The sequence below is a fragment of the Myotis nattereri genome, assembly GCF_964212035.1.
Source record: "Myotis nattereri genome assembly, chromosome: 1".
Classification (NCBI taxonomy): domain Eukaryota; kingdom Metazoa; phylum Chordata; class Mammalia; order Chiroptera; family Vespertilionidae; genus Myotis; species Myotis nattereri.
This window is the reverse complement of record NC_138075.1, coordinates 24,757,425-24,773,645: the sequence shown is the minus strand read 5'-3', so window position 1 is coordinate 24,773,645 and position 16,221 is coordinate 24,757,425. Positions and strand designations below refer to the sequence as shown.

General features: G+C 42.8%; 1 protein-coding gene across 2 annotated transcripts in view; it reads left to right on the top strand.

Moving 5' to 3' along the window:
- Positions 1 to 16,221, top strand: part of PSEN1 (presenilin 1) — a 68,989-nt gene that overhangs the window by 11,778 nt on the left and 40,990 nt on the right. Inside the window, exons 2-5 of one of the 2 annotated variants that reach the window (XM_081100439.1) lie at positions 1,495 to 1,575; positions 1,667 to 1,806; positions 15,001 to 15,078; positions 15,726 to 15,821. In XM_081100439.1, the coding sequence (XP_080956565.1) occupies positions 1,720 to 1,806; positions 15,001 to 15,078; positions 15,726 to 15,821 (261 nt within the window). In that variant the 5' untranslated portion in view covers positions 1,495 to 1,575; positions 1,667 to 1,719. The remainder of the gene's footprint in view (positions 1 to 1,494; positions 1,576 to 1,666; positions 1,807 to 15,000; positions 15,079 to 15,725; positions 15,822 to 16,221) is intronic. The other variant, XM_081100438.1, reaches the window with a different exon arrangement.

Sequence of the window (16,221 nt, the reverse complement as noted above, 5' to 3'; positions counted from 1 at the left end):
AGTGACCTCTTAGTTCATGGGTCGATGCTCAAGCACTGAGCCACCCCGGCCAGGCATAAAAAGTCTGTGTTGCCCTAGCTGATTTTGCTCAGTAGATAGAGCGTCGACTCACGGACTGAAGGGCCCCAGTTCCATTCTGGTCAAGGGCATGTACCTCAGTTGCAGGCTCGATCCCCGGCTCTGGTCAAGGTGCTTGCGGGAGGCAACCAATCAATGTGTCTCTCGCATTGATGTTTCTGTCTGTCTCTTCCCCTCCCTTCCACTCTCTCTAAACAAAACAATGGGAAAAGATCCTCTGGTGAGGATAAATAAAAAAAATATGGATGTTACCTTTTTACCTGGCCTTTGGCAAAATTAAAATCACTAAACAACCCTGGCTAGTGTGGCTCAGTTGGTTGGATGTTGTCACATTTACCTAAAGGCTCGGTTGGATGTTGTCACATTTACCTAAAGGCTCAGTTGGTTGGATGTTGTCACATTTACCTAAAGGCTCAGTTGGTTGGATGTTGTCACATTTACCTAAAGGTTGCTGGTTCCATTCCTGGTCAAGACACATTCCTGGATTGCTGGCTTGATCCCTGGTTAGTGGGTGTGCAGAGGCAGTTGATCAATATTTCCCTCTCACATTAATGTTTCTCTCTCCCCCTTCCTGTCTCTCAAAAAAAAAAAAAAAAAAAAAGGAAAGAAGAAATATCGATGAGAACATTCTTTAAGGTTATTCAGTTCCCTTTGTTTTAAATCTGAAATCATTGATTATCTTTGTGATTGAAAAATACCTTTTTTACCCTGATTGGTTTGGCTTAGCGGATAGAGCGTTGGTCTGCGGACTGAAGGGTCCTGGGTTTGATTCTGGTCAAGGGCATGTACCTTGGTTGCACACATCCCAGTAGGGAGTGTGCAGGAGGCAGCTGAATCGATGTTTCTCTCTCATCCATGTTTCTAACTCTCTGTCCCTCTTCGTCTCCCTTCCTCTCTGTAAAAAATCAATAAAATATAAAAAAAAATGTTTAAAAAGAAAAATACTTTTTTCTCAAATAGATCTACTCATTACCAAAGAGGTATCTTGAGTTGATAAAGGTTTGTCAGTTGAGCCCTGGCTAGTGTTGCTAAGCAGTGAGAGCGTTGGTCTGAGCATTAAAGGGGCTCGGGTTTGATTCCCAGTCAAGGGCATGTACTTGGGTTGCAGGTTCCATCCTGGCCCTGGTCAAAGCGTCTGACAGAGGCAACTAGTTAATGTGTCTCTCTCGAATCAATGTTTCTCTCTCTCTCTCTCTCTCTCTTCCTTCCTCTGCCCTCTCTACCTACCTTTTACTCTTTCTAAAAAACCAATGGGAAAAATATCCTCAGGTGAGGATTAACAAAAAATATTTTTTAAGAATGTTTATCGGTTCATGACAAATTAATAAATGGATGGCTTATAAATTGGTCTTTTAAGTACTTGATTGGTGTGAATGGATTACCAACTCTGGGTAACCTGATAAAACCCTATTTCAGACCTAATCCAGGAGTCTGCAAGTGACAGCAGCCTGTGAGGTCCTTGGGAAGCTTGGCCTGGAAGAGACACATGAAAGAAAGGTTGGTTTTGCCTAATGTAATTTATGAAAGTGTTTAAAAATAAAAGTGTAATTGTAATGCACAAAGGATTGCTTTCTGTCTCCCTTTTCAGAACCCCAAGAGGCTTTGTTTTCTGTGAAAAGGTATTTCTGTACAGTTGCTCCAATGACAGAGTTGCCTGCACCCTTGTCCTACTTCCAGAATGCACAGATGTCCGAGGACAACCACCTGAGCAATATTGTACGTAGCCAGGTACATTGTCAGTCTCTGTAACTGCCTTTGTCAGACTGTGGATTCACTGATCACCCTACCTCACCTCCAAAAGAGGCTGAGGGGGCTAAGCAGGTTTCTCAATTTTACCACATTCACGTATTTTCTGAACTTCAAGTGAGTGCAAAGCATTGTTCCATTTGGTGCTGGGGACGCAAGGTTGTGTGAGGCATTGGCATTGTATAGTTCATCTCTGGCTCAGATAGCACTGCTTCCATTGAAGCCTCTCCAACTTCCTCACCTATTTATTATTCTATCTTTCTTGCTCTTACTCTTCTATAGGCTGAGTACATTTTATTGACTTTTATTTTTTTAGTACCTAGTATGGTTCCTGACAGTGCTCAGTGAACGTTCATGACAAAGTGCATGGTGATGAATGCAAGGCTAAGTGTAGAAGTCCTAAGCTAGTTCAAAGAAGAGAAGGAGGAACAGGTATAATCTGTGGCATGGGACACAGAGACCTCACCAGCTATATACAGAGACATCAGATCTGTCTGTGACTGTTAGCTAATCATTACAGATTGAAGGTGGTTTCCACAGAGGACCTGTGAGATGGTTGGGGAATTAGAATTTTTAGAGGCAGAGCCAGAATGGGGGGAAACACAAGGCCAACTATGAGCTAGGCAGGGTGCACAAGGACCGGGAATCAGACTTCCCTCTATTCAACCAGAGGGCAGAACCAGTGGTGGAAGATACCAGGAAACAGGTGCTGGGTTAGTAAGAAGAATTTTCTCACAATTACTGTATGTCTGAAAGGGTGTGGACTGCCTTTGTGGGCCAGTGTGTGCTTGTCACTAAAAGCAGTCACAAAGGCCAGAAGACTACCAGCCACATCTGCATAGGGTTTGCCGGGACTGACCAGCAGACCCTGTGTGATGGATGAATAGATTACTCTGACACACGTTTCTGTGAAAGAGAGGCTAAGGGGCTGGTTGGCAGGAGGCACTAAAACAGCCCTGATTGCCTGCCTCCTTAGGCTTTTATTGTAACTACAGCTTGAACTAAAATTAGCCTCTAGATCAGTGGTTCTCAACCTGTGGGTCGCGACCCCTCTGGGGGTCAAATGACCCTTTCACAGCGGCCACCTAAGACCATCGGAAAACACATATATAATTACATATTGTTTTTGTGATTAATCGCTATGCTTTAATTATGTTCAATTTGTAACAATGAAAATACATCCTGCATATCAGATATTTACATTATGGTTCATAACAGTAGCAACATTATAGTTATGAAGTAGCAACAAAAATAATTTTATGGTTGAGGGTCACCACAACATGAAGAACTGTATTAAAGGGTTGGGGCATTAGGAAGGTTGAGAACCACTGCTCTAGATACAATTAGCAGGGTAAGTATCTTTGAGAAAGCACATGTTTCTACACAGTTGGGTCTTAAAGATTAAGCATAGAGATACCAGCAAAACACCCGGAGGCTCAGACTTACTTGGAAAAGTCAAGGCAGGGGCTGCCGCCTTTGGCAAGGTCTCCCTAAGAGGCCCCCACCTTTTGGAGAATCCTCCTTACAGACTTTCCAACTAACTCCTGTGCTTCCCCACAAGGGTTAGTCCATGGAATGAGCAGTGAACTAGAGCACTACATGGCCTGGAAGTTCCCTTCATATTCTGAAGATTTGGAATTCCAGTTGAAGGTCAAAATGTGGGGAGGATGGCTTCACAAAGTAGACTTTCCAGGATGCATAGGCTTAGAATAGTGAACATGGGGAAGTCAGTACTGATAGATGAAATAACTCTAGGGGAGGAAGAATTTCCCGAAAATATAAATTGACAGGGAGGCTACATCCAGAGAAAATGTCAACAGAGGTAGATCACATTGTATTGCTCGAACATGTTTAATTAAGTGAAATGAAGTGAAAATGAATATGTAAGGAAGCCCTGAAAGGGAACACAAGCTATCACCATGTAGTATGTAGCCTGAGAGGTGTAGGAGGGGGGAAGTGGACTTTGATCTTGTGCCTTGGTACTAGGTTGATAAAGAGGTATTACAGAGACGGATTTTTGTGGCAGCACATTTGTTCCTCTACTATGGGTCAGCAGCTGGATTTACTCTCTTTTTGCGATTCCCTAGGAACAGCTTTTTGGAAAGTTAGGATGGGCCTGGATTATGAAGTTCTGGATGCAGGATATGAACATTTGGATCTTACAGACTGTCCTCATTTGTAAACTTGAGAGGAGCGAGAGGGAAAGTGGGAACAGCATAGTCAGGTTTCTAAGTACCTTTTCCTTATCTGTGTTACATATTAATCTTCTGTGGATCCCTTGAACAAAAGATTCCATAACTAAAAAGTTTTGAAAAAACACACAGTTATATGTGACTCATTTGACCCAAACTCTCCAAAGGCATCTCATTTAAGAATAAAATCTGGTCCTGAGGTCTTAACTTCTCCCTCTCCATCCCCATCATTTCTCTCTTAATCTCTTAGCACCTTCTCCCTCACTCACTGCTTCCCCAGCTCTGCCTCGGAGCCCCGGATCATTCTCCCACTCTTCTCAGATGGCTAACTTCACTTCCTTTGGGTTACCTCATGAGTCACCGTATGAGTGAGGCCTTACCTTCCTTGACTCCGATCCCTTTCTTGTCATCTGGCACTAAGCCGTCAGTAAGACATCCCCTGAGGGCTCCTGGACTGTGAGAGGGCACAGGCCGGGCTGAGGGACAACCCCCTCACCCTCCAGTGCATGAATTTTCGTGCACCGGGTCTCTAGTAATACCATAAAAGCCCCACAAACCCTGAAGGTGAATGTGAGGGATATAATAGTACAGTTCTACATTAACCATGGGAGCTCACTAAGTGCCACACACTGTTCTTTGTTGTTGTTGTTGCTGAATCCTCACTTGAGGACATTTTTTCCATTGATTTTAAAGAGAGTGGAAGGGAGGAAGGGAGGGGTGGAAGGGAGGAAGGGAGGGAGAGGGGCATAGATTGATGTGAGAGAGAAACACTGATTAGCTGCCTCCCACACTCACCCCAATTCAGGCTGAGGATTGAACCTGCAACCCAGGTACATGCCCTTGACTGGGAATTGAACGCTAGACCCTTTGGTGTCTGAGCAAAGCTCTAACCATTGAGAACACCAGCCAGGGCTGTTAGGTTCTTTTTAAAGATTTTTAAAAATATTTTTTAAAGTTATTTTTATTGATTTTTAGAGAGGGAGAGAGAAGGAGAAACATCAGTGTGATCAGCTGCTTTCTGCATGCCCCCAACCAGGCTGCAGTCTGGCCTCACTCTGTGGGAGGCGACCAGGCAGCCAATCAGGGGCCGGCATGGCCCCCCCTCCAAAGCCCCTCTGCCACTGCTGGTTGCTGCCACCTCCCCCATCACCATCCCCTCCCTCTGCCCGCTGGCATGGGCCTTGGCTGGGCTGGCGCCGCCTGATTGCCAGCCCCGTCCCCTGCTGACTGGTCGTTCTGCTGTTAGGTCGATTTGCATATTACGCTTTTATTATATAGGATTTTTCTGCCATTCTTTATACTTTAGTGACTGATAAAATATCCCTTCAAAATAAAGGGTGCTATAGCGGAGGTACAGTTGACACGGGGCTTTTATTGGTAATTACATGTGTTCTTGGTTTAGTTTTAGCAAGTCTTAGTGCTGATGTTCTTGGTGGTACCTTCCAGGTCTATTAGGGCACACTGTCTAGAACAGCGGTTCTCAACCTGTGGGTCACGGCCCCTTTGGAAGTTGAACGACCCTTTCACAGGGGTCGCCTAAGACCATCGGAAAACACATATAATTACATACTGTTTTTGTGATTAATCACTATGCTTTAATTATGTTCAATTTGTAACAATGAAAATACATCCTGCATATCAGATATTTACATTACGATTCATAACAGTAGCAAAATTACAGTTATGAAGTAGCAACGAAAATAATTTTATGGTTGGGGGTCACCACAACATGAGGAACTGTATTAAAGGGTCGTGGCATTAGGAAGGTTGAGAACCACTGATCTAGAACATCAGGCCTGATTTGTTTAATTTTGACTCTGCTATTGATAATGTGATGTCAAATAAGTTTATGTTTTGTTTATCTCCTTAAAAATGCATTCTGTGCCCTAACTGGTTGGCTCAGTGGATAGAACATTGGCCTGTGGACTGAAGGGTCCCAGGTTCGATTCCAGTCAAGGGCATGTACCCAGGGGGTGGTGTGCAGGAGGCAGCTGATTGATGTTTCTCTCTCATCGATGTTTCTAACTCTCTATCCCTCTCCCTTCTTCTTTGTAAAAATATCAATAAAATATATATTTTTAAAAAAATGCATTCTGTAACTTAAAAAGATCTTTGTACATTTCATACTTTCCAGTTATCATGGGACCGTTATTATTCCTATTTTACTGTTTCTTTTCTTTTAATATATTTTTATTTATTTCAGAGAGGAAGGGAGAAAGAGAGAGAGAAACGTCAATGATGACAGAGAATCATTGATTGGCTACCCCCACTGGGGATCGAGCCCAAAACCCAGGCATGTGCCCTTGACCAGAATCAAACCCGGGACCCTTTAGTCCACAGGCCAATGCTCTGTCCACTGAGCCAAACTGGCTAGGCCCCCATTTTACAGTTTCAATGCTTGTCCAAGATCACAGAAAATTAAATGACAGACCTGGAACTTAAAACTCAGTTTTCTAAACCCAAACATGTTCCAGTTAACTTTCTGTTCTTCAAATTGTCGCTTACATCAGAAAAGTGTAATATCATAATACTGAAAGGAGATAGTGTGTGAAAAAAATTCTGAGAAAGAAAAATATGAAGTTTATGTATTCATTTTTGCACCAGTGTATTTTTTTCAATCCAAAGAAAGAGGAAAAGAATCTTACTACGTTTTTTAGCTATAAAGAAGCCCTTGTATAAGTATATGCTCTGGTTGTTTATGAAAAACTAGAGGCCCGGTGCATGAAAATTCATGCACATGGGGGGGTCCCTCAGCCCAGTCTGCACCCCCCCACAGTCTCGGACCATTGGGGGATGCCCACCTGCTGGCTTAGGCCTGCTCCTCGAGAACAGATGATCTAAAAGAAATAATCATATCATTGGGTAAGGATTTTTTAAAAAGGTAATGGTTGCATGAAAACTCACTGGGGGACTCCAGTGGCAATTGCACGGAACGGCCGGACCTGCCTGGGGGCAGGCCTGGCTGCGCCACGTGCCTGGCACCCCACCCCCATCCTCTGGCACCCCACCCCCATCCCCCGGGGCTGAGGGGACTGGGCGTCGCCATCTTGTGAGGGCATGATGGTCAGTTAGCATATTATCTCTATTATATAGGATAGGGATAGTTCCAAATTTAAATTAGACTCGATGAGGGTTTTTGTGGATTAATTGAAAGGTAGTCTTTTATTTCTCGTTTAGAATAGTGGATTTGTTAAATACAAGAACAATCTTTTAATATTGTGGCCCTTTTTTAATATTATAGTTTGTGATCTATCATAATCCTTTTGTTTACTTTTACTGTGCCTATTAAAATTATTTGTAAGGTATTTTTCTGAAGCAAAATTTTGATGGGTAGAGTTCTTTTTCCTTGACTTGTCATAGTTCTTTGCCAGAAGTCAGCCTCCATTTCATTTCTACTGACATTACAGGAATATACTAAAGCTAGAGGAAATTAAAAATATATCTTTCAGAATAGTGAAAAAAATTATTTTTTGTTAATCTTCACCTGAGGATATTTTTTCCATTGCTTTTTCAGAGAGAGTGTGGGAGGGAGGGAGAGAGAGAGAGAAACATTGATGTGAGAGAAACACATGGGTTGATTGCCTCCTGCACACACCCCAAAGAGGGTGGGAGTGAACCTGCAACCCAGGTACTTGAGTGTGCCCTTGACTGGGAATTGAACCCTCAACCCTTCCATGTGCAGGCTGACACTCTAACCACTGAGCAACACTGACCAGGGCCAGAATAGTGAAAACTTATCTTTTGATTTGGTATAGACTTAGATCCTTTATGTGGATTAACTGAGCACTTTTTGCTTTCCTAAGATACAAAAAAAATTTTTGAAGTCTAAAATTCATTTATATTGTATATTAGAGCAGTGATTTTCAAACCTTAGTGTTCATTGGAATCCCCTGGAAGAGTTCCTGATTTTGTAGGAATGGGATGGGGCCACATAAGTTGCATTTCTGACCAATCGCCAGATCTTGCCAGTGCTTCTGGTCCAGGGACCATAGTTTAAGAAGCATTATATTTGAGTTAAGAAATAAAGGGACTGACATTAAAGAAAAGCTATTAGATTTATAAATTGAATACTCAGTGTTTTTATTTTTAAAAAATTATTTAAAATATATTTTAATTGATTTTTAAGAGAGAAGGAAGGGAGAGGGATAGAGAGATAGAAACATCAATGAAAGAGGAAATCATTGATTGGCTGCCTCCTGCATGGCCCCCACTGGGGATCAAGCTCGCAACCTGGGCATGTACCCTGACCAGGAATTAAACTGGTGACCTCTTGGTTCCTGGGCTGATACTCAACCACTGAGCCACAGCAACCAGGCAGAATACTCAGTATTTTCATTCATATTAGTTTATTCTGATCTAAATTTTCTAGTCTGTAAGGAAATAAATCATAATACCTTTTTAAAAAATATATATTTTATTGATTTTCTACAGAGGAAGGGAGAGGGATAGAGAGTTAGAAACATCGATTAGCTGCCTCCTGCACACCTCCCACTGGATATGTGCCCGCAACCAAGGTACATGCCCTTGACTGGAATCGAACCCGGGACACTTCAGTCCACAGGCCAACACTCTGTCCACCAAGCCAAACCGGTCAGGGCGTGTCTGATCTTTATAAATGAAGTCATCTGCAATATTTTTTCTAAATTAAAAACATTAAATATAAAGAACTTTGTTAGAAACTCATAGGTTGGCAGAACTAACCTCATTTTAGATGATGATGGGTCACTTTTTTTAAGTGTGAGAAATCCTATAAAATCAAACAGAAAACAAGCCTATAAGCTATTTAAAGTGAGGATTAAGTACTTGGGATCTTGAGGTGAAAAAAAAAAAATAAAGGAATGATCTAAATGTAAACTGAATTGGGTTCATAGGTCCAATCAGCCTTTGACAGTGTTGTTGTACTGTTTATAGTATGAGTTTGTTTTCCCAGTTATGTCAAAGTGAAGTAAGGAAAAAAAGAACTTACAATCTTGGTGAGCTCCAGAGAAAAATGCTTGCTTTTGTATCAGAATAAAGTCAGAAATCCTTGGCACACATCTTAATAGTTTGTTAAAAAAACAACAACAAAAACTCTAGTTCAAGCTACCACAATAGCCCATAAATGTTAAATATTACCTCTAACCAGTTAATATTCACTGTTCAGGGAAATGACTGCCTTCCTTGATGTTAGAGCAATAGTGAAAGCTCTAACTCCAGGAATCAAAAAGCTTGGACAGGTGCTGGATGGAATTTTGTGTGCCGTTGGAAACATTTTGCCTATGATTAATATTTTCAAGTTTTCCACATAACTTGCCAGTTCTTCAGATAAGCTACTCTAATCGTTTTTTTCTACAGTGTAGGCTTAGGAGCCTCACATTTCTAATTGTAGAAATCCAAGCAGTACCTATAAAGTCTTACAGGATTGCAACTTTTCTTATAAATTTATAAATAAACTAGAGGCCAGGTGGACAGAATTTGTGCACTCGGGGGTGGGGGGGTCCCCCACCCTTGCCTGTGCCCTCTCATAGTGCGGGAGCCCTGCCCACCCATCCGGGCTCCTCGGTGGATTGCCCCAAAGAGGTGGGCTGGAGCCAGGGGCCTTGTCTTTGCGGTGAGTGGAGCCGCGGACTCTCAGGCCTCGCTGCACAGGGTAGCCACCGGGCCCCACCTCCCCGCTTCTTGCAGAGTGGAGCCGGGAGGCGGGCCCGGTGGCCAGCGGCACCAGCCTCCTGGTGATGGATTGTGACGGCGTGAGGGCATCACAGCGTGATGACCACCTAGGCTTTGAGGGCATCACGGGGTGATGACCACCTAGGCTTTTATTAGTATAGATAATCATTTAAAGTAAGTAATACTATGTAGCCTATCATATCAATACAATGGAATACATTAACTTTTTAGGAATGTTGCCTGCTACTCCATGGGAATGTATTCATGAAATAATATTAGATGAGTAAAGTAGGATGCACTCTTTGTGAGCATTCATTATAACTGTACATATGTGTATGTGTTGAAAAACATTGCAATTTGGGGTATAGTAAGAATAAGTTGTTATCTTTGTAAAATCACCTAAATTCATATTCAGCAATACAAAATTATAAATTTAAGTGTGACAAAACTGCCATGAACAAAGTTGTAAAATAAACTGATCAAAGGCTGGTAATGCATAATGACAGATATATCTTAATATACAAATAATTCTTCTGAAGTCAAAAGGAACATGAATAACTCAATGACATTACCAAAGGAAATGAGTAATATATATGGCAGAAGAAGAAACAAAAGTGGCAATCCTATCTAATAATAGAGAAACATGGTAATTAACCATAACTTCGTTACCCTTCCCATTGGCTAATCAGCGAGATATGCAAATTAACTGCCAGCCACGATGGCGGCCGGCAGCCAGGCAGCTGAAGCGAACATGAACATGAGGCTTGCTTACTCCAGTGATGGAGGAAGTCAATGTTCCCTGCCTGCCGCAGCTCAGCTCTGAGCTCCGGATGAAACAACGTTGCAATTATAGAACCTAAACAAACCCCAGAAACCTGCTTTCAGCCAGCGCGTTCTCAGAGCTTAGAGCGGCCAGTGATGGCAACAGAGTTTCAATTATAGAATCTAAACAAACTCAGGTACCTGCTTCCAGCCGGCAACGGCCTCAGAGCTGGAGCCTGCTCTCAGCTCCAGTGACAGCTATAGAAGGTAAATTAATCCCAGAATAAAAAGAAAAAAGAAAAAAGGAGAGGCTGGGAGCTTCAGTCACCCACCAGCCTGAAAACAGCCATCATCCCCTCATCCAGGCTGGCCAAGCACCCCAGTGGGGACCCTCACCCTGAAGGGGGTGTGACCAGCTGCAAACATCCATCATCCCCTCATCCAGGCTGGCCAGGCACCCCAGTGGGGACTGTCACCCTGAAGGGGGTGTGACCAGCTGCAAACAGCCATCATCTCCTCATCCAGGCTGGCCAGGCACCCAAGCGGGACCCCCACTCTGAAGGGGGTGCGACCAGCAGCAAACAGCCATCATCCCATTATCCAGGCTGGCCAGGCACCCAAGCAGGACCCCCACCCTGATCCGGGACACCCTTCAGGTAAAACCAGCCGGCCCCCACCCATGCATCAGGCCTCTATCCTATATAGTAAACGGGTAATATGGAAACTGACCCTAACAGCAGAAGGACTGGGAATGACTGGTCACTGTGACACACACTGACCACCAGGGGGCAGACGCTCAATGCAGGAGCTGCCCTCTGGTGGTCAGGGCGCTCTCACATGGGAGGAGCTCTGCTTAGCCACAAGCCAGGCTGATGGCTGCCAGTACAGCGGTGGTGGTGGGAGCCTCTCCTGCCTCCTCAGCAGCGCTAAGGATGTCCGACTGCAGTTTAGGCCTGCTCCCCGCTGGCAAGTGGACATCCTCCAAGGGCTGCTGGGCTGCCAGAGGGATGTCTGATTGCCATCTTAGGCCCAATCCCCTGGGGAGCGGGCCTAAGCCAGCAGGTGGTCATCCCCTGAGGGGTCCCAGACTGCGAGAGGGCACAGGCTGGGCTGAGGGACCCCCCATCTCCCCCGAGTGCACAAATTTTTGTGCACCAGGCCTCTAGTAAATATATAAAAAGACTAGTTGATCAGCCTTTCTAATAATCAGATAAAGAAATGGCCCTCGCCGGTTTGGCTCAGTGGATAGGGTGTTGGCTTGTGGACTGAAGGGTCCCAGGTTCGATTCCGGTCAAGGGGGGTGCGTGAGGGAGGCAACCAATGGATGAGACACATTCACATTGATGTTTCCCTCTGTCTCTCCCTCTCCCCTCCACTCTCTCTGAGAATCAATGGAAAAATATCCTTGGGTAAGGATTAATAACAACAAAAAAAGAAAAATGTCTTATTTTTCACTTGTCAGCAAGGATTGATACCCATTGCTACTAAAGGTGTAGGGAAAATAAGCATTCTCATGTGCTTCTTATGAATTCGTATTTGGAGTCAACTGAGTCTGCAAATACATGTACCCTTTGAAGACAATTTGGCAATTAAATCTAAAAATGCACGTACCTTTTGACCTAGCATTCACTTCTAGGATTTTATCCTATTTAGAAACATTTCCACAAGAGTGCCAAGAACTATAGACAAGAATATTTATTGAAGCATTATTTGTAATAGTAAGAATTTGGAGATAACCTCAAACTTATGTTACTTACGATTTACCCAGTCAGTAATTTAAGGTAATGGCTAATAATAGGATCTATTGACTAAACTGTCTGAATTACTGTATCTCTCTCTCTCTCTCTCTCTCTCTCTCTCTCTCTCTCTCTCTTTCTCTCTCAAGCCCACACCTTTCCCCACATCTTTCTTTCCCCAGAGTGCACACTTTCTCTCACTCGGGCATACCCAAGCCTTTCCCTCTCACCCCAGGTGCATTCTCTATGCTTCCCCCCACCCCCAAGCTCTTAGCGCCCTTCTTTTGCCTCTGGAACTTATTTTCTGAGTCCAAACAGCCCAGTTGGCTCACTTCTTCCACAACTCACTTCTTCTACCTTTATCTCACACACACACACACACACACACACACACACACACAATCTCTGCTATAGAACTTCTTAGCTCTGTGGTCTTTGGCAGATTATCCGGTCTCTCTTAGCTTCAGTTTCTTTACTTGTTAAACGAAGTTTACAATATTAATAAATTGCATTTTAGGATTAAGTGATAACTAACTTCAGTGCTTAGCATAGTGCCTAGCATATACATGGGTCAGTAATCATAATTATTACTGTGCTGGCATTATAATATTTAAGTTTGAGGTATATTTATATGTACTGGCATCTGATATATTAAGTAACAGAAACATTGCATGACAAGGTTTTGAAAAAATCTAAACGTACATCAGATTGCTCACTATGTTTATGTTGTAGGGCAGACATTAGGAGAACACTTACTTTCTATGTTATAAACAGGTTTATAGCATAAAAGCTTTTGGAAACTTGTTTATAGTATTTCTTTTATTTACAGATATAAACCTTTAAAAGACAGGCAGAAAACAAGGTTAAAAAAGAAAACAGACAGGCACTACACTGTATTAAAAATACTTCCACAATGTTTGCTGCTTGAGAAATACTAGCCCTGCTTGAGGGTCCACATGCCTTGGGTGACTTTACCTAAACTTGCATCAGGTTCCGGAATAAGGGGAAGAGAAAGAATTAAAATGACGCCTCTGACATAATGGTGTAGGAGCTTGCCTCCCACATACCACTTCCTGTGGGGCCCCGCCTCCCCCCGAAACGTACAACATTTATATAGTGAGTAATCCTTCCCCCCTGCCACAGAAATGAAATCATTTATGATGGCTACAAAACTTTTTTTTTTAAAATATATATTTTATTGATTGTAGAGAGGAAAGGAATAGGGGAGTGAGAAATATCAATGATGAGAGAGAATCATTGATCGGCTGCCTCCTGCATTCCATACTGGGGATCGGAGACTGCAACCCAGGCATGTGCCCTGACTGGGAATTAAACCATGCCTCCTGGTTCACAGGTCGATGCTCAACCACTGAGTCATGCTGGCCAGCATATGTTTTTATTTATTTTGAGTAAATACTTAAGAGTAGAATATGATTCACATACCTGAGAGTAGAATATAATCCAAGAGTAGAGTTGTGTATTTGACTTGTAAAAAAATCTTATAATTATTCTTAAATCCTTTCTTTTTTAAACATATTTTTTATTGATTTCATAGATGAAGGGAGAGGGATAGAGAGATAGAAACATAAATGATGAGAGAGAAACATTGATTGGTTGCCTCCTGCACATCTCTACTGGGGATCGAACCTGCAACCCAGGCATATGCCTTACTGGGAATCGAACCTGTGAACTTTTGGTTCATAGGTCGATGTTCAACCTCTGAACCACACCGGTAGGGCAAATATACAGTGCAGTAGTAGTATTAATCTATATTTACATTGTGGTGCAACAGATCTCTAGAACTTTTTCAGCTTGCAAAACTGACACTTTACCCACAGCCCCAACAACTACAGTTTTTTTGAATTGGACTACTTTATTTTTATTTTTTATTAAAAATTTTAATGTTGGCATTATTATAGGTGTCTTTCCTCCCCCTCCCCCTTTGCCCATCTCCACCCACAGAGTTGGACTACTTTAGATACTTTATATTAGTAGAATCATACATGTCTTTTTGTAACTTGCAGATTGCACTTACTATTATATTTTAGCATGTGATAAGATTTCCTTTTCAAGGCTGAATAATATTCCACTGTTTGTATACACCACATTTTCTTTATCCATATGTTTTTTTTGTTTTTCGTTTTTTTTTAAATATATTTTTATTGATTTTAGAGAGGAAGGGAGAGGGAGAGAGAGATAGAAACATCAATAATGGGAGAGAATCATTGATTGGCTGCATGCCCCCTAGTGGGGATCGAGCCCGCAACCGGGCATGTGCCCTTGACTGGAATTGAATCCGGGACCCTCAGTCCCCAGGCCAGCACTCTATCCACTGAGCCAAACGCAAGGGCTCTTTATCCATGTGTTCATGGACATTTGAGTTGCTTCCATCTCTTAGCTCTTGTGAATAATGCTGCAGTGATCACAGGTTTTCAGATACCTCTTTGAGATACTGATAGCAGTTCTTTTGGATATATACCCAGAAGTGGGGTTGCAGGATCATATAATTCTTTTTTTAGTTTTCTTAGGAAACTCCATACTGTTTTATAGCAGCTGCACTATTTTTGCATTCGTAACCACAGTGCACAAGGGTTCCAATTTTTCTGCATCCTCACTAACGCTTGTTATTTTCTGTTTTGTTTTTTTATAGTAGCATTCCTAGTGGGTATAAGATGGTATCTTATTATAATTTGATTTGCATTTCTCTAATGATTAGTAATGTTGAGCATCTTTTCAGATGCTTGTTAGCCATCCTATATAATAAAAGGCTAATATGCACATTGTCCCCATGGGTGGGAGTTCGACTAACTGGGAGTTTGACATGCGCTAACCACCAGGGGGCGGCACGGAACATGGCGGGCGTTGGCGACGATGGGCCCCGACCAGAGCGGGACAGCGGCGGGATGGTGGATCAGGTGAGCGGGTAGCACTAGGCCAAGGTAGGGATGATCGGGGAGCAGGCAGCTCCAGGCCAAGGCTGGTGCAGGCGGGGGCCCTCATTGCTGGCAAGGCCTAGGGACCCTATCCGTGCAAGAATTTTGTGCACTAGGCCTCTAGTTTGTATATATTCTTTGGAGAAATGTCTGTTCAAGAGTTTTGCTTATTTTAAAATTGGGTTGGCTTTTTGTTGTTGAGTTGTAGGAGTTCTTTATATATTTCAGATATTAACCCCTTATTAGATACAGTGGGGCATTGACTTACGAGTTTAATTCGTTCCGTGACGGAGCTCGTAACTCAAATTACTCGTATGTCAAATCAAAGAGTGAACGAGTGAGACACATGATGCTGGGCTGATGCTGTGGCGTTCACTGTGACGTTCGCTGCGCCAACTAACGGTGGGATATTTGAAGCTGGCTCATAACCCGAATTTTAGCTCGCAACTGAAAGCAAAAAATCAGCCGAGAGACGGCTCGTATCTTGAAAAACTCGTTAGTCAGGACACTCGTAAGTCAAGGCCCCACTGTATATGATTTATACATATTTTTCTTCCATTCCATGGTTGACTTCACTCTGTTGATTGTTTGTTTCTTTTTTTTTTTCCCCAACACGATTGTTTCATTAGCAGTTGTCTGGGGTTAGAGATAAAGGCGCGAAGATCTTTGTGGTGACGGGACCATCCAGCGTCCAGAATACAGAGTGGACACAGGGAGGCACATCGGTGAGACGTGCCTGAGCACGTGTCCTGGGTGGTAGTGTCCTGGAACCACTGAAGCTACCAATGTTATGGGAAACTCGGTGAAGGGTACCTGGGACCACTATGCTCTTTGAAACTTTATATGAAAATGGAATTATCTGATAATATGTGTGTTTTTAAGTGAGCTGTTTCCATAGTTTGCCCAGTGTTGATTGTTTCTTTGATGCACAGAGGTTTTAAAGTTTGATGTGGTCCATATGTCTATTTTTGCTTTTGTTCTTTAATTTTTCTTAGCAGTATTTTGTAGTTTTCAGTGTACAGGTACATTTGGGATTCCCCAAGATTATGCTCAGGTTCAGTGTTTAGCTAGAAGGATTCACAGAACTCAGAAAAGCTGTTAGATTCACCCTTCCAGTTTATTACA